The following is a 25,987-nucleotide window of genomic DNA, read 5'->3' on the forward strand; positions in this document are numbered from 1 at the left end:
AAAACCTCAAAACTGTTATATACAGACTTAGTTTACAGAATACCCACGCTCAAGTTTCTCTGACTAGAGCAACACCATAAAAAATCCCATTCTTAATGTATCACCTCTTCATCTTGCTAAGCTGAGAGTGCTTGGGAAGAAAAGTCAAGTCTATACAGATTTTGCTTAAATATTTGGTTTCCTATATCAGTGTATCTTCGGTACTACTGTGCCAATTTTCAAATGAAAAAATATGATAGGTGATACTCTCAGATGCAAATATATATTCCATTCTCCAAGCCCAGTGGTCATGTGATGACCCCAACTGCCAACTGAGGCAATCTGCTAGGTCACAGGGCTCCCAGGAGCTACATAGAGGAGCCTCCGTGTTTCTTGTTCTCAACTTCTGTCTGAAATTCAAACAATTCCTTGCACCTCGATTAGAGAAACAGATATGTGTTTACTGGAGGGTCCTACCCCTGCCTTGGATGGAGAGACCTGAAGCTAAGCACACAGCTCTGGGATCCTAAGGGTGGCTCAGGGCACCCCTAGTCAATCACCTGAGTTACAAATGTATTGACAATTGAAGTGGGTCCTAAACTAGGGATCACAGAGTCCATTTCTCCTCCTGTGCTGTCCATGGTAACAAGTGGACAGTGAGAGACAGGAGGCGTGGCTGTGCTGGAGTGTCCTGGAGAAGATCTGGCCGTCTTTCTTTCCCCAGTGGGTTGTTCACATCAGGACCTGCTCTCGGGTCTCTGGCAGTCGAAGGGCAATCAGGCCACCCCCAACCAGAGAAGCAGCAGCCAGAAGGATGGGGACCACTTTGGTTATCCCAACAAAAGAAGCAAATATAGTGTTTCCCAGGATGGCACCAAATTTGCACAAGCCATTGAGGATGCCGAAGGCTGTGGCCCTGCAAAAGAAGAGGATAGGAAAGGATTCTGAAATTCTAAGCCTAGGTACATGAGCGACACTGAGTTCTTACCTTGTTGTAAGAGGAAGAGGTGTGGGAGTGAATTTTTTAACCTTAATATAAAAACAATGTTTTCATTTTAGCCAACATTAGAAATAATAATGTAAACATGTAGGGCTATCTAGACTAAAGACCACTATTAACATTTTGGAGTATTGCCTTAAGCTTCTTTCTTTATCTTTCCAAGCATATCTCTTATGAAATGGTTACAAGTATACTTGCTTACAGAAAAATATCAAAAACATAAAACTCCATGCAAAATAAAGTGCGAATGCAACCCTTTGGGTGGGTGGGTGTTCTTTTTTTCTATTTTAATTTATTATAATGTATTCAGCTTACATTCCGATTGTTATTCCCTTGCTCATATCTTCCCATTCCCGCCCTCCCTCCCTTTTCTGCCCTATTCCCCTACCCTAGACCTCTAACAGAAGTCGAGGGGGGCGGGGTAAGTGAGAGGAGTGGGGAGATCTCCCCTCCCACCATATGACCACAGCCTATCAGGTCTCATTTGGTTAACCTGCTTCTCCTTTCTCTGTGTGCCACCCAGCCTCCCCACCAAGGGCAAGTGATCAAATCAGGGATACCAGAGTTCACGTCACGGCACTCCCTGCTGTCTCCACAAGCATGGAGAATGAGCTGTCCCTTGTCTTGTGGCAAAGACTGCCAGCTTGCCCTGCACAGAAGGTCCCCATGTGTAAAACTATGTTTCCCAGTGTCCCTTGCTGCTGGCTGTGTGGGCATGACTCAATTTAGGCCTGTGAGACAGAACTGCAAATGCCAGCAACTGAGAAATTTCCTGAAAGAGGTTATGAGTGGGCTTTTGTTCTGTCTGCTTTTATTTTTTTCCCCTTTTGTCTAACTGCCTGCAAGACAGATAATCTGTGGTGGAGTCCATGCAAAGCAGAGTAACAACATAGAAGCCTAAGCCATCTGCTCAGGCTGCTAATAAAGAGGATATTCGATGCCTAATCTCCCATGCTTGTTTGGAGTTTCTGTCATCCATGGCTGACCCACTCCTGCTTATTATTCCTAGATCACACTTAAGTGATAACCGTCACAAAGCCCAGGGCCAGTCTTGCCCTGGGCTGTATACAAGCAGCATTTCCTATAGATGTAGAACCTATGAAGGTTGAACAAGTCTTTCACAGAGGAGATCTAAGACTGTTGCAAAACATGGATATTTTCATTACAGTAACAAAACTACAGCTATGAAGTAGCAATGAAAATAATTTTACAATTGGGGTCACTGCAACATTAGTGACTGAATTACTATACTATTCCCAAGGTGGTCTCCTTGACTAAAGTAAAATGCCTTTTTGTATAAATCAAAGATTTAAGAATGTTGGCATATTTTTGCAGTTAAATATTGTACTCCATTGCTATCTATCCCTGAACAACATGGCTCCAATTCCAACACTAACCCTTCTGTGTCTGTTTTATTTGTTTCTACTTTTCACACGATTGCTTTTCTAAATAAAATTTAAAGTTACTTTTTCCTGCTTTTTAGGGAAGTAAAAAAGCCTCACTGAATTTTGAATGGATAATTTTGCTGTTGGAAAAAATTAAATGAAACTTGACATTTTATTAAGATCAAATTATCTTATCCGTGATGAAGCTTGTCTTGATTCCTATTTTGTCTTTTTTTTTTTTTAAATGTTGTTGTGTAGAAGTTTATAGTTTTATTCATGTATGGTCCAAGTTATTTTCTAGATATTTTATCATTTCTGATATTATCAGATTACTTTAATTGCATTTTTAACTTTTTGAATACGCCAAACATTTATGTTCTAAGGTGGTTTTTTTCTTGATCACCTATTACTTCTTTTTTAAATTTTATTAATTTATTCACATTACATCTCAGTGGTTATCCCCTCCCTTGTATCCTCCCATTCCTCCCTCCCTCCCGTTTTACCTATTACTTCTAAGTGTCTCTTTATTTCACTCTCCTAAACGTCCCTACTTGTAAAACAGCACCCACTCAACAATGACTACTGTCCTGTCCATTACTGTTTGTAAGACTTAGCATTCTTTGATTCAGGAAAGAGGTTTCAAAGATGATATAAGATCGTATCCTATAGCCATCCAAACCCAAAAGCTCTGTCTTTGAATTTGGAACTATCAGTAAAACACTCTTCAGAATTCCATTGGCCCGTCCTCTACACCATGCCCACCCCTTATTAGCCATATCTTCTGTACATACACCTCAGGATCCCTTTCATGAAGAGAAACGCCAACTGGTTAATGGTCTTGACCCTCTGCTCTTAAACAAAGAGTAAACTCTGGTGTCCCTGGACCATTCTGCCTCCATCCACCTCCTCTTCCTTCTTGGAACAACACCCCATGTTCTTCCAAATCTTCACATTTTGTCCTTGGTTCCCATTGGCCAGCCTGGCTTCAGCTGCCAAGAGGATTGCACGATACGCAAGGCTTTACTCAGTCTTCACACTTAACTCTCTGCTGAGACACTTTACTCCTGTTCTTTGTTTTTTGTCACCTACCCAATCCTACCAAGCCCTACCCAGGTCCGGGCTTCCGCCACCATCTTGGAGAGAAAGTCAGTTGCCCAGAAGGCCTTAGGAACATGCTCTCCAGGAAGAGCAAAACTACGTGTAGTACACAGTCCAGTGGGAGGTATGCTTCTGAGCAAAGAAACCCAAACAAGTCCTAGAGGGAAACTCAGGGAAGGACTGACCTCTGGTTGGTGGGGTACAGCTCCACCGTGATCACATCCAGAGCATTCCAGGCTGCAATGCTGGTCCCACAGAACAGGCACTGCCAGCCGATCATCGCAGACTCGCTGTTGCCAAAAAACAGGAAGAAACAGCAGACTGCAGAGATGAGCATAGAGCCACCTGTGGAGACAAGACAAAGTTCAGAAGAAATGAGAAGCCTGTGTCCTGGAGTCTGCCCACCTCCTATTTGCTCAAGCTCAGCAGACATAACATGATATTGAGTGACTAGGTCTATCTTCCAATTGGAAAGACCAAAAAATGGAAAGAATAAACTTGGAAGTTGTCTCCTGTGCCAATGAGTTCAACACTCTTCTGCACTTCCTATTCCAACAGATTTAGAGTATCTGGTGTTATGTTGAGGTCTTTGATCCACTCGGACTTGAGTTTTGTGCAGGGTGGTAAATATGGATCTACTTGCATTTTTCTACATGTAGACATCCAGTTAAATCAGCACCATTTGTTGAAGATGCTGTGTTTTTTCCATTGCATGGTTTGTCAACAATCAGGTATCCATAGGGGTGTGGGTTTATTTCTGGGTCTTTGATTCAATTCCAATGATCAAGCAGCCTATTTCTACACCAGTACCATGCAGTTTTTATTACTATTGCTCTGTAGTATAGCTTGAAGTCAGAGATAGAGATACCTCCATACGTTCTATTATTCTGTATGATTGTTTTAGCTATTCTGGGTTTTTGCTTTTCAACATGAAGTTTAGAATTGTTCTTTCGAGGTGTGTAAAAAATTGTGTTGGGATTTTGATTGGAATTGCACTGAATCTGTAGATTGCTTTTGGTAAGATTTTCACTATGTTAATCCTACCAATCCACAAAAAAATTGATCTAGAACTTACCCTGCCTACAAGACATGCAAGGATAAAGATAGAAAAAAGCAAAGATTGAGGAAATGTCCAACCAATGCCTAGCCCAACCCAAGACCCATCCCATGGAAGAGAGTCAACCCCTGGCATTATTAACAATACTCTGCTATGCTTGCCGACAGAAGCCTACCAGAACTACCCTCTGTGAGACTCAACCAGGCAGCAGATCAAAACAGGTGCTGACACTTACAGCCAAACATTGGGAGAAGCATAGGGAGTCTACTGGAAAAGTGTGGGGAGGGCAGATATGAAAAGACCTAGAGGTTACAAGAACATCACAAGAGAATCAATAGAACCAACTAACCAAGACCCAGAGGGGCCTATGGAGTTTGAAACACCAAGCAAGGACCACGCATGGCCTGGACCTAGGTCTTCTACATAGATGTAGCCGATGAGCAGTTCAGGCTTCATGTGGGTCCACTAGTAACGGGAGCAGGGCCTGTCTCTGACATGGACTCTATTGCCTGATTTTTTTATCACTTCCCCCTGATGGAACTGCCTTGCCAAGCCACAGGGAAGAAGGACAAATTCAAATCCTTGTGTAACTTGATGAGCTGGGGTGAGTGGGTAGGGGTGCTCCCCTTTTCCAAGGAATAGGGGCAGGGGAAGGAAGAAAGGATCATGGGACTGGGAGTAGAGGAGAGGTGGAACTGTGACTGGGATGTAAAGTGAATAAATTTATTAATAAAAAAAATAAACTCATGCAAATGTTAAATACAAGTATATACAGTGAAAAAGTAAATATTGACATATACACATGAAAAGAGTGGGAATACATTAATATACAACTCAAAACTTAAGATATTAAAATTTAATTCTTTTAAAGAAATGTTAAAAAAAATAGAACCCAAGCTCATATACCTTACATTCTAATATGAACACATCTGTAGCTGGGGTACAAGGGGAAAATTCCAGAAGGGCTATTTTTCTGCTTCGTTACTTATGACCTTCTCTGGTTTGAATTGTAAATGCCTCCAAATGCACACATGCTGAATGAGGGGTTGCCCACAAGGCAGCAACATTCAGAGGTGGATTAATTATTTATGGATTCATAGCTTAATACAGTCTGAATAAAGAGCTTTTTTAAATAAGTTCCCTTTATTCCATTGCTCGTGGGAGTGCAAACTTGTGCAACCACTTTGGAAATCAATCTGGTTCTGTCTTAGAAAATTGGAAACAGCTCTACCTCAAGATGCAGCTATACCATTCCTGGGCATATACTCCAAAGATGCTCCACCACACAACAAGGACATTTGCTCAACTCTGTTCATAGCAGCTTTATGTGTAATAGCCAGAATCTGGAAGCAACCTAGATGTCCCTCAACCAAAGAATGGATAAAGAAACTGTGAAACATTTTTCACAGTGGAATACTATTAAGCTATTAAAAACAAGGACATCATGAAATTTGCAGGCAAATGGATGGAACTAGACATGATCATCCTGAGTGAGGTAACCCAGACCCAGAAAGACACTCATGGTACATGTCACTTATAAGTGGATATTAGCAATATAAGATAGGAAAGCCATGCTACAATCCACAGGCCTAAAGAAACTAAGTAACAAGAAAGACCCTAGGAAGGATGCTTAATTCTCATTCAGAAGGGAAAATAGAATAGACACTGGAAGAACTTGAAAAGAGGGAACAGGACAAGAGCCTACCGTAGAGGTTCGCAGAAAGACTCCACTCAGCAGGGGATGAAAGCAGATGCTGAGACTCACAGCAAAACTTTGGGCAGAGAGCAGAGAGTCTTATGTAAGAGTTGGGGGGTAGAAGAACCTGGAAGAAACAGAAGCTCCACAAGGAGACCAACAGAGCCAACAAATCTGGGTCCATGGGGCCTGCAGAGACTAATGCACTGAGGACCACACATGGAGAGGGCCTAGACCCCGCTCGGATATAGTCAATATGCAGCTCAGTCTCCATGTGGATCCCCTAATTGGGGAGCAGGGGTCAGCTCTGACATGGACTCTGGTGCCCTCTCACTCACTGATCACTTTCCTCTAGCGGGGCAGCCTTGCCAGGCCACAGAGGAAGAGGATACAGGCAATCTAGATGAGACTTGATAGTCTGGGGTCAGATGGTAAGGCTTTCCCTTTCTGAGGACTAAAGGAGAGGGTGCGGGAAATAGGGAGGGAGGGAGGGTGGGACCGGGAGGAGATGAGGGAGGGGCTATAATTGGGATATAAAGTGAATAAATTTAAAAAACTAAAAATAAAGGTAAGCTCCCTTTACTCCTAGGCCACCGTGAGGTTAGCAGCTCTGTTCTATGGCATTCTCCCTGCCCTATGCTCATCCTTAACACAAACTCTAAAACAGTGGAGCCAAAAACCATGGTTCCTGAAATCAGGAACCAAAATAAATACTTCTTCCTTCTAGGTGGAAAATGTAGGGTGTTCTGTCACAGGAACAGAAATAGGACTTGTACATTCCCATCTCCACTCCAGAGATCTCTCCGCCCTCATGGACCCCACTGCAACTCTCTGAGAAGCTGACCTACAGGAACCGTCATCACCATGATGGGAAGAAAGAGGGGTCGGACTGCTCAGTGACTCCCATCTCATTTTAGAAGGGCCATTTGAGACAATGGCTAAGTCCCTCCAGGACCACAGCTCCTTCTGGGTTATTCTTCCACTGCTGTTTCAGGCTCCACTGGGCCCTGTGAATACTGGCTCCTGCCATCATGGAATGACAGCTGCCTCCCACTTTTGCCAGTATCTGAGAGTCTCACCTCCTTCATTTGTCCTTCCAACTCAGACCACATGAGTAAAGCTGTCCACCAGCAAAGTCTCTTCACTATGCTGTCTAGGGTGAATTCTCTGACCAGGAGGAATCCGACTGACTGAATTGGTGATAAGAGACCCCCTTCTAAAAAGGGCTGTAGCAACCCTTTTCCAAACCCAGGAAGTCCACCAAGGGGAGCTTGGGAGGCCTCAGGTTAGTTCTGATTGAGACAGAGAAGACTGCAGGCCTGAAAGGGTCTGGAATCAGGTGGGGAGGGGCCAAAACAAAGAAGGTAAACACTGTGGGCACTAATTAGTACATGGGTGAGCTCCCCATGAGCATCAGATCAGTAGAGAGCCAGCATCCTCCTTGCCAGGAATCCAAATTCTTTTGTGATGCAAACAAGAAACATCTTGCTGACAAGATCTCACCCTGGCATCACACCAGGACTCAGGGCTACAAGAACTGTGGCAAGTGTAAGCCTGGCTAAGGCATTGGAGGACGATAACCATCCACCTGGATGTTGCCCCCTCTGGGAAGGGGCAGGGCTACAAGCAGGCAGTCTAGGCTCTTTCTAACAGCCAAAACAGAAGCCTGGAGGAAGGAGGCTGGCATCTGCAGGGCCACAAGAGTCCTGCGAATAATTCCCTCTAAACACATGCTCTCCTCAGGGAGACCAATGTGAGGTTTCACCAATAAACTCTGATGATAAAACACCATTGTCACATCAAGCAATGGTCAAGGAAAGCTTCCTTGACTTTGTGTTAATTGCTCCTCCCGTAGAATGATGTGGTCCACTGCCCTTTCACTTCCATAACCCTGATTCCTCTTCAAATTAAGAGCTCTAAGTTCAAGTTTAAGCCTCACAACTTTGTATCTGTGTGATTCTGAGTAGGTCACTTACTCTCCCCGCAGTGTCTCATCTTCCCATCTGTAAAATGTTAGTAACAATAGTGCCTACCCCACGGGGTTATGGTGAGGGTTCAAATGCTTTAATGTTTATGAAATGCTGGGAACACAGCCTGGCAGACAATAAGCATCCCAGTGTTAGTTAAATGAAATCTCTAGTTTATGTCTGCCTTTTTCAATCTATCATCTGCTCTTTAAACATGAAGATGTTGATGGTCTCAATTACTCTTATATTTCCATTGCTTCCTCCACAGTCCGGAACAGAGTAAGAACTATATAAATAAATGCTTATTAAATGAATAAATGAGTAATGGCCTCATTAAGGATCCTTCTATTCTCTCCTTAACAAAAAAAAATGACTTCTACCAGACAAGAGCCCTGAGGAGTGATCAGGACAAAGCTGCAGCAGACAAGCTGCTCTGGGGTCAGAGCCGAAATACTGCTTCAAAGCAGCTCATGACATGGGGGATAGGAAGTTCTGCTGAGCATGTAGTGCTTTTTACGAACTGAGAATGTTGTAGCTGGTCTATGGCTCCAGGCCTTCCTTTCCTTAAAGACAAGGGGTGCTATCACAGCCTGAGCAGTGACTCTCTGACTCTCTCTCTCTCTCTCTGTCTCTCTCTCTGTCTCTCTCTGTCTCTCTGTCTCTGTCTGTCTGTCTGTCTGTCTGTCTGTCTGTCTCTCTCTCTCTCTCTCTCTCTCTCTCTCTCTCTCTCTCTCTCTCTCTCTCTCTCTCTCTCTCTCTCTCTCTCTCTGTGTGTGTGTGTGTGTGTGTGTGTGTCTGTGTGTGTGTGTCTGTGTGTCTTGTGTGTCCGTGGCTGTGGCTGTGGCTGTGGCTGTGTGTGTATTCTTCAAAAGACTTCTGTGCTAACAAGGACACTTCCTCTAACAGAAACAGCACAGTCTGCAGTACCCATGAAATGGCTTCCCATCTTTTCAATGAGATGAAAAAGCCGAAATTCACAGATACATCTTGTGTTCACCATTCTGAATATTCATCTCCTATGTATAATAATAATAATAATAATAATAATAATAATAATAATAATAATAATAATAATAATAATAATAGTAACAACATCCACTACAGTCCAAACACCAATGTTTCTTCTCATGAAGACTTGATCTATTTTCTCTTCTCCAACAAAATGACAGTGTGATTGATTCTGTTTCTCTCTGTGTTCTGACACTGGAAAGTCTGGTGTTTATTTTCCCTATGAACAACACCCTGAAGGCAGATCCTTAATGGCAGCTTTATTAATGTGCCTCCTAGTATCCTAGTGCTGATCTCGGCTCACACTTAACACACACTCTCCCTGGCCCTCAGTGTACTCATCTCACTTTCTTTTGGCCCCTCGCAGTGTTGAGTTTCAGTATCCAACAGAGCATGTCCTGGTGGAAGGAAGCAAGGCAGATGTGAATACAGCTGCCACTCTAAAAGCCTAAACCATACTGTGTATAATAAGATGCCTGAGCTATCTTATGTTTAACCCTCACAAAATCCTCCCAGCTAGTATTCCTTGTATTATTAGGAAACCAAAACCCAGAGAAAAGTGTATGCTCAAAATCAAACAGCTGTGTGCAATGATTTCAACACGAGTCCATCAAACAAAGCCTAAACTATTTTTATGCAATTTAACATAGTTTTTATTCTTTATTCACCTATTCTTTTATACAATTCGATCATATCTGCCCATTATGGCTCTTATCCCCTCTCACTTCCACTATAAAACAATGGAAAGTTGCTATTAAATAAAAAATATATAATTTATCTTAAATCATCAAACTATCATTAAAGAACATTGAATACATTTCCGAACTAATGTTATAAAGCAGGTGTGGCAGATCTACTTCATCATCACTATGTGTGCTGATAGAAAAGCCTGGAAGTGATGAAGAACCCTCCCCAGCACCCTCAAAGCCTTTCTATGAAACCCTAGGACTGTGAATGTGCCTGCTTGGTTTTACAGCAGCAGACCCAGCCTTCCCCAGGCAACATTTCTTTAAGAGAACGAAGCAAGCCATTGTGGCCAGGGGACCCAAATGTTCCTTTATGAGCAACTTACCAATCATCTTGAGTCTTCCGATTCTGTCCATGAGCAAGGCAGAAATTATGTTCCCAGGCAAGACAGACAGGCTGCCCAGGAAGCTGACGAGGTAAATCAGAAAATCATTGTCCTCCTCGAAGTCCATGTGGCAGCCCTCCTTCTGCTCCAGGAAGGTGGAGTTGATAAACCGACAGTTAATGAACTTGTGTTTGTAGAGGTCTAGAGAGAGAAAGACATCTCAGTTCGTGTGAGTGGATGGGAGCTGGAGAAAGAAAGGTAGACACATAGATGCCTTCTTTATGGAAAAGCTGTGACCTTGAAGTCACAGGGATGTTTGGCCAAAAATATACTAACCTACCCAAGTTCCTGCAATAAAGAGAAATGGACCTAGTGCCAATTTTAGAGAAATTTTTTACATATGTATGTGAGTATGTGTGTTCACACGTGTCTGGGCAAATTTGGGTATGCACATCAATATTGAAACCTAAAGTTGTTGGATATCTGTCTCAGTCACTCTCTACTTTATGTATTAAGATAGAATCCTTCACTGAAACTGAAGCTCACTTACTCTAGCTAGTCTGGCTAGCCAGCTTGCCCTGGGGATCCCATGTCTCTGCCTCTCTAGTGCTGGGATTGCAGGCATCAGCACACCAGCACAGTCTTTCCCTGGGTTCTGTGGGTCTGAACCCCAGTCCTTACATCTGTGTGATAAGCACATTACCCAGAGCCATCTTCCCAGCCCCCGAGAGTCCTGTCTGTCCCAATCATGTGACACAGGGGATTGTGCAGTGGTTGGGAAATTCCTTTGAAGTAATCCAGCTTAGAGAGTAGAACATAAGAATTGGGGTTCAGGACTATCAGAATAGATCAGTAAAGTGCTATCTGCAAAAGGATTTAGACCCCAGAACCCACATAAAAACTGAGCATGATGGCACACATTTGCAATTCCACTGCTGAAAAGTGGAAATAAATGGATTGCTGAAGCTTGTTGGCCATCCAATCTAGCCTAATTGATGAGTTTCAGGTCCTAGTGAGAGATCATGCCTCAAAACACAAGGTGGAGAGCAACTGGGAATAACACCCAAGGTTAACTTCTGACACACACACACACACACACACACACACACACACACACACACACACCAGAAATTAGGGCCAGCCTGAACTGTCTACTGCAGAGTCCAGGCAGTCACTTATTCAAAACCCTAAACTTTCTCAAAATTTTCTCAAAAGGCATTTGCTGTGAAAACAATTCATATGTCTTCCGACACTATCAAAGACCAATTTCTAGTAGATAGAATGCTAAATAGAGAAATCTGGGTTAGGATGGCTGACCCTGTCATCTGCCTGAGAATATACCTATACAACCAAATGTGTACAAGAGCTAGGGAGGTAGCTCAGATGGTAAAGTGTCTGTCATTCAAGCTTAAGGATCTGAGTTCAGATCTCTAACCCCCATATAAAAAAGCCAAATACAGTAGCATGTTCCTATAATCCTAGATTTGGGGAATTGAACACAGGAGGATTTCCAGGGCTTGTCAACCAGGCAGTCTAGCTGAATAAGTAAGCTCCAAGGTCTCAAAAAATAAGGTGAAATGACTGAAAAAAAACACTTACTATCAACCTCTGGCTTCCATGTGTGCACATGCACACACAATTGGAAGCATATATCTTTGCTTCTCCCAGTTATGACATTTCCCAACTATGAATGTTAAGAGGGAAAAATAACTGTGTTGAGTATACAAATGAAGGGGCATTCTTTGAACTTTGAACTTGAAAGGATAAAAGGGTATGGCAGTTTTTAATGAGATATGGAAATTCTAGAATTCATTATTTTTTTTAGATAAAGCTATGAAGAAATTAAGGAAGGTAACAATAAAAAATTATTAGAGACTGGGTAATTTTAGAGACCAGATATTAAACCTTCTGAGGCTGGAATCATGAGGAGAAAAGATGTTCTGTGAACTATCTGTTGACATTGAGGGCAAGGAGAAATCATAAATATGGACATGAAGCACGTGGTTCAGTGCAAAGAGCTTTTTGAGCCAAGTAATTGAGAAATGGATTTAAACTCCATCTCCCTGCTAGCTGTGGCCTTTATCGATGGCTTAAGTCTGTGTCCTCAGCTCTAAGGTAGAAATAATGAGAATACATTTCTCCACTGAGACTCTGGTAGGGGAGGGTGCTGGTAATAACCAACGAGCTTCCTGTGTCCCAGCTGCAACAAGATACCATTAAGCTATGATGCACACAGTAGAGGTATCCAGAGTGGTGGAGTGAGAGAATTCTGTGATGTTTCTAAACATGAAGATCTGAAACAGTGTGGTTCTAAGATGTTCCTTGTGTCTTGCTTTATGCACCAAAATCTGAACAGAGATGACATTCTCTTTTAATTTATTATCAGTTTTTAGTTGTGCAAGTTTTGAGTTATGCACAGTCTACAGGAATGAATCCCAGGTTGAAAATGCACCCCTCCCAGATGCTGGCTTTATGAATGCCATACTGTACGTCTGTATAGTATCAGTCTCATTCAGATGAGAACAATTGGCCAGAATTTTTGCTTCAATTTATATGAGATCCAAAACTGAGGTATAGACTAAGCAAATGTTAGAATGGTATCTAATATACGCCCTTTCTCGAGGTAAAAAGCCACTAAAGCTGGCATTGATGGTTTTGAACACCTTCACTCTTGCTTCATCTCTGACTCTGGGATTTGCCTCCTAAGCCCCAGGCCCCCTTTGTGTATTCTCCCCAGTGTGTTCATCGTCTTACCTGTGTTGTAGAAGGTGGTTGATTCGATGGTACAGTTCTTGAAATAAGTATCTGTGGATGTCACATCTTCAAAATAGCACTTGTCAAAGAATGTGTCCTCAAAGAGGACATGTTTAAAGTACATTTTTATGAACCTGTGAGGAAGACAGTATCCTTGAGTGAAGCATCCCAGGAAAAGATGAATGCTTGTGACTAAAATGGAAAATGCAGAATGACAGAAACAAGAACTGCATAGCACTAGTAGAAGAACATTATTTCAAGGCAGACTACTGCCTCACTTTGCAGCTGCTTTTGTATTGCTGAATATGCTCTGCGGCCATGGAAGAGAGCATCTTGCCCAGGTGTACTTGGAGGAGTGTGCACCAATGGCATAGCCCAAGACCATACCTACCAATCCGAGGAACACTCCTAAAGGAACATCTAGCTTCCTACCTAGGGCTCATCCCACACCCCCTAGAACTCCAGCAGGCACCAGGAATTACCAGCCAATGACCAAAACAATCAGATGGTTGAAGGCCAGTGTAAAAACACAATTTAAAAAACTCAGAGCAATATCGTATCTCCAGAACCCAGTTATTCTATAGCAAACAGCCCTGAATCCCCTAACACAAATAAAACATAAGAACATGACATTAAATTTATGCTAATGAAGATGATAATAGAGGAAATGCATAAAATCCTTAAAGGAATACAGTAAGAAACAGTCAAACATATCAAGGCCCTTAGAGAGTCCATTAGAGAGAAAATGAATAAATCACTCAAAGAACTTCAGGAAAATACAAACAAACAGGTAAAGGAATTGAAAAATCATTTAAAGAAATGGAGGAAAATACAAACAAACAGGTGAATTAAATCAATAAAACTGTTTAAGATCTTAAAATGGAAACAATAAAGAAAGCCCAAACTGAAGAAATCCTGAAGATGGAGAACTTAGGAAAGAAAACAAGTGCTTCAGAGGTAAGCATCAACAACAGAATACAAGAGATGGAGGAAATAATCTTAGGTGCAGAAGATTATAATACTCAAAACACTAAATATAAAGAAAAATATTAAAAGCTACAAGGGAAAAAGTCAAGTAACATGAAATGGCAAACCTATCAGAACAACACCTGACTTCTCAACAGAGACTATAAATGCCAGAAGGACTTGGGCAGACATCTTGCAAATGCTAAAGACCACATATGCCAACCCAGGCTACTATAGCCAGCAAAACTTTCAATCACCACAGATAGAGAAAAAAGATACTCCACAACAAAACCAAATTTAAACAATATTTATGCACAAATACAGCCCTATGGAAGATACTAGAGGGAAAACTCCAACCCAAGGAGGAGAACTACACCCAGAAAAACACAGGAAATAGATAACAACACATTTTCAAAATCAAAAGAAAGGAAAAGGAAACACACACACACACACACACACACACACACACACTACCACCACCATCAAAATAACAGAAATTAACAACTGCTCAATACTATCTCTCAATATTAATGGCCTTAACTCCTCAATAAAAAGATACAGGCTAACAGAATGGATGCAAAAACAGGACCCATCATTCTGCAGCATACAAGAAAGACACCTCATCAATAAAGATAGACATTACCTCATAGTTAAGAGCTGGAAAAGGATATGCCAAACAAACATACCCAAAAAGCAAGCTGGAGTAGCCATTCTATTATATAATAAAATAGACTTTCAACCAAAACTAATTAAAAGAGATAGGGAAGGACACTTCATACTCATCAAAGGAAAAATACACCAAGATAATATCTCAATTCTGAGCAACTCTACCCCAAACACAAGGACACCACATTCAAAAAAATTACTAAAGCTTAAATCGCACATTGAACCCCATACATTAATAGCAGGAGACTTCAATGCCCCACTCTCACCAATCGACAGATTATCAAGACAGAAACTAAATAGATAAATAATAAAACTAATATGTGCCATTAATCAAATGGACCTCTCAGATATCTACAGAATATTTTATCCAAATACAAAATAATATACCTTCTTCTCAGCACTTCATGGAACCTTTTCCAAAATTGACTATGTACTCAGCCACAAATCAAACCTCAACAGATATAAAAAAACTGAAATAACCGTTTTCATCTTATCAGACAACCATGGGTTAAATACAATAACAACAGAAACAACAGAAAGAGGACAAACTAATGGAAACTGAACAACTCCCTGTTCAATGGCCACTGGGTCAGGGACAAAAGAAAGAAAGAAATTAAAGACTCTCTAGAATTCACTGAAAATGAAATGGGCACAAGATACCCCAAACTTATGTGGCACAGTGAAAACAATGCTAAGAGGAAAATTCATAGCATGAAGTGCCTTCATAAAGAAGTCGCAGAGATTCTATACTATCAACTTAACAGCACACCTGAAATTTCTAAAACAAAAATAAACAAACACACCAAAGAGGAGTAGACAACAGGAAATCATCAAGTTCAGGGCTTAAATTAATGAATTAGAAACAAAGAGAACAATACAGAGAAACAATAAAAGCAAGAGCAGGTTCTTTGAGAAAATCAACAAGATAGACAAACCCTTAGCCAAACTAACTAAAAGGCAGAGGGAGAGCATACAAATTAACAAAATCATAAATGAAAATAGACATAAAACAGACACTGAGGAACTCCAAAGAATCATTAGGTCTTACTTCAAAAAGCCTGTATTCCACAAAATTGGAAAAATCTAAAAGAATTGGATGATTTTCTTGATAGATTTTACTTAACAAAGGTAAATCAAGATCAGGTAAACAGTTTAAATCATCCTATAATTCCTAAAGAAATAGAAGTAGTTATCAAAAGTCTCCCAACCAAAAAACCACAGGGTTTTTTTTTTTTTTTTTGATACAGTGGAGAGTTCTACAAGACCTTCAAAGAAAAGCTAAAACCAGTAAGTCTCAAACTATTCCACAAAATAGAAATAGAAGGAATATTACCAAACTCATTCTATGAGGCCACAGTCATCCTGATGCCTAAATTACACAAAGAATCAACAAAGAAAATTTCAGACCAATTTTACTCACCAACATTGATGCAAAAAGACTCAATAAAATATTAGCAAACTGAATGCAAGAACACATCAAATATATCATCCACCATGATCTAGTACACTTCATCCCAGGGATGTAGGGATGGTTCAACATATGAAAATCCATCAATTTAATACACCATATAAATAAACTTTTAGATAAGTCCTCATTGGCAAATAATTACAAACCACTCCCTCCTTCACACAGTCAATCTTTAGCCAAGCCTCTCTGAGCATGGTACTAGTATCAGAGGACTAGGTTCTGTGAGTCCAGGGGAAAAAACGTGTTTCCCCACCTTTCAATCTAATTGATGGGAAAAAGTGATACTTTAAGCACAGTGGGCCACTGCCAGATCGTGGAATCACGGCAACAGAGCAGCACAGGGGGCTGAGGATCGTTGTGTCCCTTGAGCACCCTGAGCTGATGCACTTTCTGACCTTATGTAATGACCAGTGTTCCCCTGTGCACCGCTGCTCAGAGCCTAACCAGGACACACACTCCTCATTAGCCTCTTCAAAGGGAACTCTCAACCCAAAAGAAGGCTTGGGCCAGTGATTGCCACAGTGATAGGCCCTGACCACTTCATCAGAATAAAACAAACCAAAAAGAGATGCTGTTAAATATTCGGCTTCCATAGCTGGACATGGTGGGGACCACCTGCAGTGCCAGCCCTGGGGGTCCTGAGGCAGAAGGATGATGAGTTTGAGGATAGCCTGGGATATATAGTGAGACCTCATCTCAAAAAATATAATCTTAGACCATATTATTATATTTTCAAGGTCTAGAAAATCAGTTTGTGAGAGGTAGCCCGCAGGTATCACAGTAGGCATGGAGATGGGCCAGGAAGAGCTGAGAATGAACACTGGGTTCAGATTGACTTTGACAATGTAGATGGAGACTAATGCCAGGTGGTTTATTCCCAACAATTTTTATTTTTTGTTTTGTTCAAAAAAGTTTAATTTCTTCTTGTTACATCTCAATGGTTATCCCATCCCTTGTATCCTCCCATTCTTCCCTTCCTCCCATTTTCCCCTAAATTAAACAGTATAATTTGGAGGTGGGGGAGGTTCCTGGTGTAATACAGGTGCACAGGGAAGTATAATTACATCAAAATGACTCAGGGTACCTGTCATTTTGTCCAAGAGGATGGGTTCTACAGATAGGCTAACTGTACTAGCTTAACAGCCTAGGGAGAGATCTGGCCTGATCTCAATCATACTGATAGCATAGAGGTCATTTGGGCTATTAACCACCTCTGGTCCTGGTAGTGAAAGCTTGGCAAGCTCCTGGCTGTAAAGGTCATTTAGATTACTAGGCACCTTCGGTCCTGGTTGTAGGAGCTTGATATGGCCTTGCCCAACAGATAACACTGATCACATGGCTATTAATCACATCCAATTCTCAGCTTTCTGGATGGAGGAATAGGTTTTACATCTTTCACACTGGAAAGACAATTCTGTGTCCCTGGCTTGTCTGGAGATCTGTGAATGAAAGGACTGTCAATGTTGTGCTCCTAACAACTTTGTATCATTTTTTAAGGCACAAATTTGGGCGAACATTTAAACTCAAGCTTACAAAATCTGTCATTAAGTTTCCAGTTTCTACAGAAAAACTAATTGGGACATGGTAGCTAACGCCTGCCAACCCAGCACTTAGGAGGTTGAGAAAGAAGAAAAGCTATGAGTTAGAGGCCAGCCTTAGCTATAGAGTCAGATGGGGAAAAGAGTACAGTGGTACTTGCCTATGATCCCAGAATCCCAGCATTTGGGAGGCAGAGGCAGGAACATCAGGAGTTCAAGTCACCCTCAGGTACAAATTTGTGGCTAGTCTGGCCTATTGGAAACCCTGCCACAGAGGCGGAAAGGAAGGAGAGTAGACAGGAAGGGAAGAGAGAAGCAAAAAAATAATAATAATTGGGATATTTTTATTACAGGAAGATGCCTGTGGTTTCAAATATTGTGCACCAGATGTGTTTACGTGGAACAGCTATTCCTGTCTCAGTCTTTGTCTTTCTTAAGATATCCTTCTGTTTAATATAAGAGCGGGCTGGTGACATGGCCTTCAGAGGTATTTTAATATTCTTCCAAGAGTGGGTAAGAAAGTTGAGCCATAAATCAAAAATGAGTCTGACGCAAGCAGGCCTTAAAATATGTCTTCAACTGGGTTATAAAAAGCCAACATTATAAGGAAAAAGATAAAAGGAGAAAGGACCAACACATATTTTATGAGTTCTTACATAAATCATCTCTTCCAATATCTAACTTATACACAGAGTCATCCCAAGATTCCTCACTCAGGAGGTTCAGAGGCTGAAAACAAAGTAACCAAAAAACCAGGTGTAGTGGTACCTGCCCTCAAACCCAGCACTTAGGAGACTGAAGCAGGGTATTATGGGCTTAAGGACAACCTGGGCTACATGATGAGATCCTGTGTCTAAGTACAGAGATGGGGGTAGAGAGTAGGTTAGCAAGACTGCGTATCTTCTATTCCTTTTAGGAAAGAGAAGCTACCAGCAATGCAGAGTCTGGGACAACATTATTATGTGACAACTCTGCTGAGCCCACCAGGCGCCGGTGTACAGTTCCAAATCTGTGGTCATATGGGCAGCCCTGCTTAAGGCCAGCGGGTCACAAACAAAGCAAAAAGGCATGAGCATGTGAAATAGACTTGTCAGGGATGAGAGGGAGGTAAAACAGGGTGGAGGTGAGAGTGACCAGAATGCATTTTACACCTGTATGAAATTGTCAATGAACAAGGTTAAATAATAAAAAATTTAAAGTTTGAGAAAAGAGTCATTATTATACTCTGATTCCATCGTCAATGCTTTGTCCACCAAGTGATCTAGAAGACACCACGCTCATCAATATAGTCCTCGTGTTTGTGGTTTGGTGGTGTCACCGTCAGGAAACTGCCTCTGCAGAAAAGGTTGGTGATAATTGAGTGTGATCGTTACGAGACAGAGGCTGTACTATCCAGTCCCCACCTGGACCAGAAAATAATGCAGTAGGGCAGGCAGAAAGAGTGTAAGAACGTGAGGAACGGGAGGCGTGCGGTGAAATGCCACTATGGGACATGACAGGGTTGTTGCTCTCATGAACTAACAGTAGCTATGACACAAGAGCAAGCCAGTCGATATGCCAGAGTAGATGGGGGAGGGGCTCTTGTGGTCCCACACCCACGGGCATAAGGGCAGCACTAATTTGACTTGGTGGGTTATAAAACAAAATAGAAAAGGAGGAAATGGAGGAGGAAGGGAAAGGGGAAAGTAAAGTGGGAGCCTGTGAAGAAATATGAGGGAAATTACAGTTGGATATAATCAAGATTCAGTGTATACATGAGGAAATTGTCAAATAATTAATCAAAATGTTCATTTTTAAAAGAATGCATTTGATAGGCTCATCAGGACATGTGCACAACAAAAAGAAGGAATTGCTGAAATTAAACATAATTCTAAAGAAATTACCAAAATGGTAACACAAAGAGAAAAATAAAGGAGGGCAAAACAGAACATCTAAATACTATGGGGAAACACAGGACAGTCTAATATAGGTACAGTTCATAATTCAAGATGAGAAAGAGAGAGAATTTGGCAAAGGAAATGGTAGTTTTCCTAAAAGAATATGAAAACAAAACACTTAGTTTTGTAAGGAACGTAAAAAGTCCACAGAGGAAGTACCAGAAGAAGTGCAAGAAAGGAAGGAAAAAGCATTCTATATGAAAACAGACAAGTAACAAATATAAGGCTAGGTGTGGTGTGGGGCACACGCCTCTAATATCAGCACTGGGAAGGCAGAGGCAGGCAGCTTTCTGTGAGGTCAAGGCTACCCTGGTCATTGTAGTGAGTTCCAGGACAGCCAGGGCTACATAGTGAGATCCTGTCTGGGAGAGGAGATGGGAGGAAAATCTTGAAATGAGGAAAGTTTTTAAAATCACATCAAACAGACAGACAGACAGATAAAACTGTAGCAGGAGCCAGTGAGATGGCTCAGCATGTAAAGGCTTTTACCACAGCTGACAACATAAGGACCTGAGTTTAATCCCCAAAACCCACATAAAAAGTGAAAGGAGAAAACCAGCTCCACCAAGTTGTCCTCTGCATGCTATGACATATGTGTCCTCTTCTCACACACACACACACATACACACACACACACACACACACACACACACACATTTAAAATGTACATAGGATTTAAAAGTATGTTTTTATTTAGAAGTATAGAACAGTGGCAATCAACCTTCCTAATGCTGCTACCCTTTAATGTAGTTCCTCGTGTTGTGGTGACCCCCAACTCTATATACCTGAAACTTACATCAGGTCTAGTCTCTATGCTTTTATACTTAAATTAGCTGATTGGATCGAGAACACATTGCTTTGTGTCGAAGTTTACCCTGCAGCAGAAACTTTGCTGTATAATAAAAGTCTGTCTTCCTGAATGGGGTGATGAAAGCAAGATGACAAAACCACAGCCATGAGCATGTGGGATCCCTCTGCAGCCCCCAGGGATCCACAGAAAATTGGAGGTTGGATCCTACTCTGTAGCACGTGGCAGTGGCATTGCTCCCTTGACCAGGGTGCAGAGCCTGGCTGGCTGACTGGAAGCTGGACGCAGACTTGCCAAACATATTTTTTTTTTAATCTCTCCAGAGTGTGGTAGATCCCAATTGATTCATTGCTAAGTAGTTACAATGAATCAGAGGCAGTCTGCCACTTTCTGGAGAGATGTTTCCCTATAACCCAGTTCTTTGAAAAGCATAGAGTTGATGCAGAGATGATGAGAAGAGAGAAGAGGTTATATGAGGAGACAACTAAAAAATAGATCTTGAGTGGTAAAGATTAAAAAAATTATTTTTGTTACTACTTCCTAACTGTAATTTGGCCACCTGTTATGAATAGTGATGTAAGTATCTGTGTTTTCTGGTGGTCTTGGGTCACGTGACCCCTGTGAAAGGTTCGTTTGACCCCAAAGGAGTAACAGGTTGAGAAACACTTGTATAGAGAGAGCAAGACCCTTCCTGCTCAGAAATTCTACTTTTAGTTATACTAGCTAGAAAAGAAATCTTTCATAAGAATACTTTTTACAGCAGTATATAAAGGTAAACACTTATCACCTAAATGGCCACCAAAAGAATAGAAAATATACGGTAGAATATGCATGAAGTAAAATTCAAATGAAAATAAATGAGCTACATAACTATGCTAACCATCCTGAGAGCTGCAGCTGCCTGCACATGTTCTGCAAAGAGTGAACCAAGAAGCAGTCATGGACAGCCCATGGAGTCCAGCCCTCCCCAGGAAAGCTGTGGGCAGCAATGGCTATGGGTGATAGGAAGTCATTGTTCTTAGTGGTGTGACCACTATGAGCGGTCATATTCCCATGGATAGCTTTGCACCCATGTTTGGGTTAAACCCACAGAGTCACAAAACAAAAACAAAAACAAAACAAAATGACATGAAAGTAGAGTAGGGGCTTAGTAGAGGAGCATGTTGGTGGGAGTTGGAGAGGGTAAGGGAGGGTTCTAGGAGATCAGTGTACCTAGAATCTAGTGTGTGTGTGTGTGTGTGTGTGTGTGTGTGTGTGTGTGTGTGTGTGTATGAAATTGTCAAAGAATAAATTAATTTTGTTTTGTTTTTTTAGAGACAGGGTCTCTCTGTGTAGCTTTGGCTGTCCTGGACTCACTTTGTAGACCAGGCTGGCCTCGAACTCACAGTGCTCCGCCTACCTCTGCCTCCCAAGTGCTGAGATTAAAGATGTGTGCCACCATGCCTGCCCAAATTAATTTTGAAAAGACTTTGATTCTAAACAAAGAAAGCAAGCAACAAGTTGGATAATAATTAGCATGACACCTTTGTAATCCTCATGGGAGGTGGGAGCAGAAGAATCAGGAATTCAGAGATATCTTCAGCTACATGGCAAGTTTGAGTCCAGCCTGGGCTACATAAGGCCCCATCTCAAAAACCAATAATAATAACAATTAATATATACCCACATACACCATGGTATATTTAGCTAAGACTTGAAACATACAGACGACAATTGTGCAATGCTTATATATATATATAGAAATACTTTGGAAAAACACTAAAGCATACACAAATACAAAGCACCAACTTCTGACAATGGTGATCATGTCCTCTGGAGAGAGACAGGAATCGTATCAAGAATTCAACTCAAGGATGGAGGGCTGTAGCTCTATGGCAGTGGTTCTCAACCTTCCTAATGCTGCATCCTTTAATACAGTTCCTCATGTTGTGGTGAGCCCAGCCATACAATTATTTTTTTTGAGACTTCATAATTGTAACGTTGCTATTGTTCTGAATTGTAACATAAATATCTGATATGTAGGGTATCTGGTATGTAAGCCCCAAAGGGGCTGTGACCCACAGGTTAAGATCCGCTTCTCCACGGTAAAGTGCATGCTTAACTTGTGAGAGGTACTGGGGTCAACCCCAAGAAGCATCCTTCACCAGAAGAAAGTGGGGTTCACAAAGTGAATGCTTAAAACCTAAGTTAATGACCCTGAGATTATGGTTTTATAAAGTTAAGTGCCCCAGATAGTGTTATTTGTATTACTCCCTAGTATCTCAAAGTGCAGACTATTCCACCATTAAAAAACAAAAAACAAAAACAAAAACAAACAAATAAAGCAATAGTTATTCGAAGGTGACAGTATTCCAGGACCAATAAGAAGAGAAATTGTTAAGTGCAAAGTAACCCTCCAATAATCGATAGGATTCCTATATGCTTGCAATAATGTGTGCAAACCTTTTATTAGGAGAAAGCAATCTTATTTTCAATGCCCAAGCAAAATACAAAGTACCCAGAAAGACTCTAAGGAAGAACTACACAAAGCCAATATAAAGCAGGAAATTGTACTGAGAAATTTTACCACATAATCTGATATGTGGTCCATATCTGAACTGTGACCTTCAAATGTGGGCTGTGAGGCTGCACAGGCCAGTGTATCCCAGCGTGTGCCTGTGCTTACCACCTACTGTTGCCATCTGTAAGGGACTTTGCTGTATTGAAACGAGCCACACTGAGTGTTTAAAATAAAAACACATCTTATTCATGTGCTTCCAAAAGGGACCTCAGCAGCACGGTGACCTTTCACGCTATGCATAAAATCTGTCTCTGCACATTGCATGACTTTGCCTCCCCCTCTTCTCCCCCTGCTTCCTGCCGTGCTCTAGACCTCATTTGGAGGTAACTCTCACAAGCCTCATTTTCACTCTCAGCTATTCACCACTGACCTTTAATGAAAGCCCTGTTGACTTTATATGACTTTAATAAGAAGCCTTTCTAGTCCTCGCTGACAAGTCACCTATGTGAATGGTGACTCAGTCCCACTGGAGGGCCAACCCTGAGTATTCGGAGTATAGCCAGGCATGGTGGCACACACCTTTAATCTCAGCACTCAGGAGGTAGAGGCAGATGCATCTCTGTGAGTTTGAGGCCAGCCTGGTCTACAAAGCGAGTTCAGGATAGCCAAGGCTACCCAGAGAAACAAAAAACCAAAACAAAAAAACAAAAAACAAACAAACAAACAAAAAACAAAAAAGGGGGGGGCCTAGAGAGATGGCTCAGAGGTTGCCTGCTCTTCCGAAGGTCCTGAGTTCAATTCCCAGCAACCACACGGTGGCTCAAAGTACAGCCTTGACTTCCCTTTTGCTGAGAGGAAAGATGGGGATCAGGATATCACTTCCAGGGTCCTGAACTTTCGCAGACAGGAATCAGGCAGTTCTTTCTGCTAATGCTTCCCCAAGCCTGACCCTCTCACAACCCCATCCAGCCAAACCACTTTCTCCCAGCAGGAGGCACATTAATTAGTCAGTTGATTAGCTAATGCACACAGATGGGAGCCTGCTTTCTCTTAATTACTAATAATGGTAACTTGTCATTTTGTCTAAGAGTGCAAATACAAATTTAATCCTTTGCCTTTGAAAAACTCAAACCCAAGACAAACTGCATATTGGGACTTAGAGGCACTATGCGCCATAAGATGCACCAATCAGGATGCAGTGGAGAATCCCTTGCGGTGGGGCCAAAATAAATCCATGCCAAGGCGGTAGGTTTCTCAGCAGGATAAGGGGTACCTTTCAGTGAGACCTAAAATACTTGGAGGAAGTGTAAGGCCCTGTCTACAGAAGTCATTACCTCCATGTGTTTTAGACAATAAAATAAATCACTTTCATCTAAATGTTAAACTAGCAACATGTGTGTGACAGAATATCGGCATAAAGATTAGATGCTTTGAAAGAAAATAAAAACACTGTTACATCTTGACCACCAGATGGCAGCACAACACAAGAAGAGAAGCAGATTGTATTTTTTCAAATAAGCCCATGAAGACAAATAATTTTGAACTCAATAGGCTTCAGAGGAAAATCTATGTACTCCAAGTGACGGTGCCAATGTTGTATCAAGGTGGTGAGCAGGGCGCTTATGGTGTTGACAGTGATGTTTCTAGGCCGTGGCATCTCCAGCAATGCCACGTAACTCTATGGTCATTCACACGCCACTTAACTCAGTGATCTTCCTAGGTACAGTTCCAGGAGGCAAATTTCAAGGGACCCATGCTCATCTTGAAGAACAATATGTCCTGGAGAAAGCTTATCTAATGTGCTGCCTCTGTCTACTACTTCACCTCCAGATGGACGCCTCGGAGGGGGGATTCAGCAGGCTGAATTATCCATCTTATTTGTCTAAGAAGTAGAGAGGTGATTCCAACGGCCTGAGGAAGCATCCTCACAGAGATGTAGGATGACCCTAATATCCCACTGATTTCTCCCCTGAGGACAAGGCTAGCCCTGACCACCGAACATGCTTCAGGTCCGCCTTCTGAGCTAGTAGTACAGGAAGAATGACAAAGGTAGTTCCATAATAGCCTTGCACAGAGACGCTGCCACGCTCAAAGAAAAAGCTCAGTAACCAGGCCACGGATTGTTTCAAGGGCCTCAGTACTAAAAGCTGCGCATCCTTTATTTCCTGGTGCTATTGCCTAGCCCGTGGTTACTCACACAACCATCAGCAGCACTCTGGGAGCTTCACTCAGCACAGTTCAGCTCAAAGGAGGCCGTGCTCGGCCTAGTGAATAACACGACACCGTGGTAGAATGTGGCTGTCTGTTCCCTTCCATCAAAGGATCAAGTTCTCAGGAGAGATAGCCAGATTGGTCACCCTCCACCCAATTGGCATGTCATCTTATATCAGTGCAATACAGATTCAGCCGTCAGGGAACTACAGTGTCTTTAGCAGCCAGGATGGGTCGGGAGGACACGTCCTTGGAGCTCATTCTTATTGCATTGAACTCCCATCGTCCCAGTACTCTCATCCCAGGAAAGCCCTAGTGACTGTGACTAGGCCTAGGGACAGCCCCAGTGACTGTCACTCAGGCCTAAGGACAGCCCCTGGTCACACACTTACTTATCATTCACAAGCTTGCCATGTTGGTGGATCTGGTTTTCCATCGTGAAGTTGATTGTGGCGCCATGCACGTGCTCACCGAAAAACACCTTCATTTTAGACTTGTACTCTTCATCCTGGAAATACCGGATCATATCAGGGAACCACACTGTAAGGCCGTAGTAACTGCAAGAGAGAAGACAGAAAAGCTAAAAAGCCCCCCCGGGATCGTTCTTTCAGCAGCGGAGTCGGAGTCCATGACTTAATGTAGATCATACTTAATGTAGTAATTTGGTTCGTTATTAGAAAATTGAATACAAAAATTCATTACATTAACACATCTAAGAGGTAAGAAGGAAATGGTATTTTGAAATATATTTTATTAAAAAGCTCACTTGTTATTAAACAAAAATTTGCCAATAGATTAGGGGCTGATGGACACTTCCCTAATCTATAGAAAGAACATCTGAACTCAAAAGCCAGAACTACAGTAAAAGAGGGACACA

General features: G+C 41.8%; 1 protein-coding gene across 1 annotated transcript in view; it reads right to left on the reverse strand.

Moving 5' to 3' along the window:
• Nucleotides 1-390: 390 nt before the first annotated feature.
• Sv2b (synaptic vesicle glycoprotein 2B) overlaps nt 391-25,987 on the reverse strand; it is a 72,108-nt gene continuing 46,511 nt past the window's right edge. Inside the window, exons 8-12 of the mRNA XM_051148732.1 lie at nt 25,503-25,667; nt 13,017-13,150; nt 10,263-10,463; nt 3,648-3,807; nt 391-895 (exon numbers count right to left, since the gene is read on the reverse strand). Of these exons, the coding sequence (XP_051004689.1) occupies nt 712-895; nt 3,648-3,807; nt 10,263-10,463; nt 13,017-13,150; nt 25,503-25,667 (844 nt within the window). The 3' untranslated portion in view covers nt 391-711. The remainder of the gene's footprint in view (nt 896-3,647; nt 3,808-10,262; nt 10,464-13,016; nt 13,151-25,502; nt 25,668-25,987) is intronic.

The sequence above is a fragment of the Acomys russatus genome, chromosome 7 (genome assembly GCF_903995435.1).
Source record: "Acomys russatus chromosome 7, mAcoRus1.1, whole genome shotgun sequence".
Lineage (NCBI taxonomy): Eukaryota > Metazoa > Chordata > Mammalia > Rodentia > Muridae > Acomys > Acomys russatus.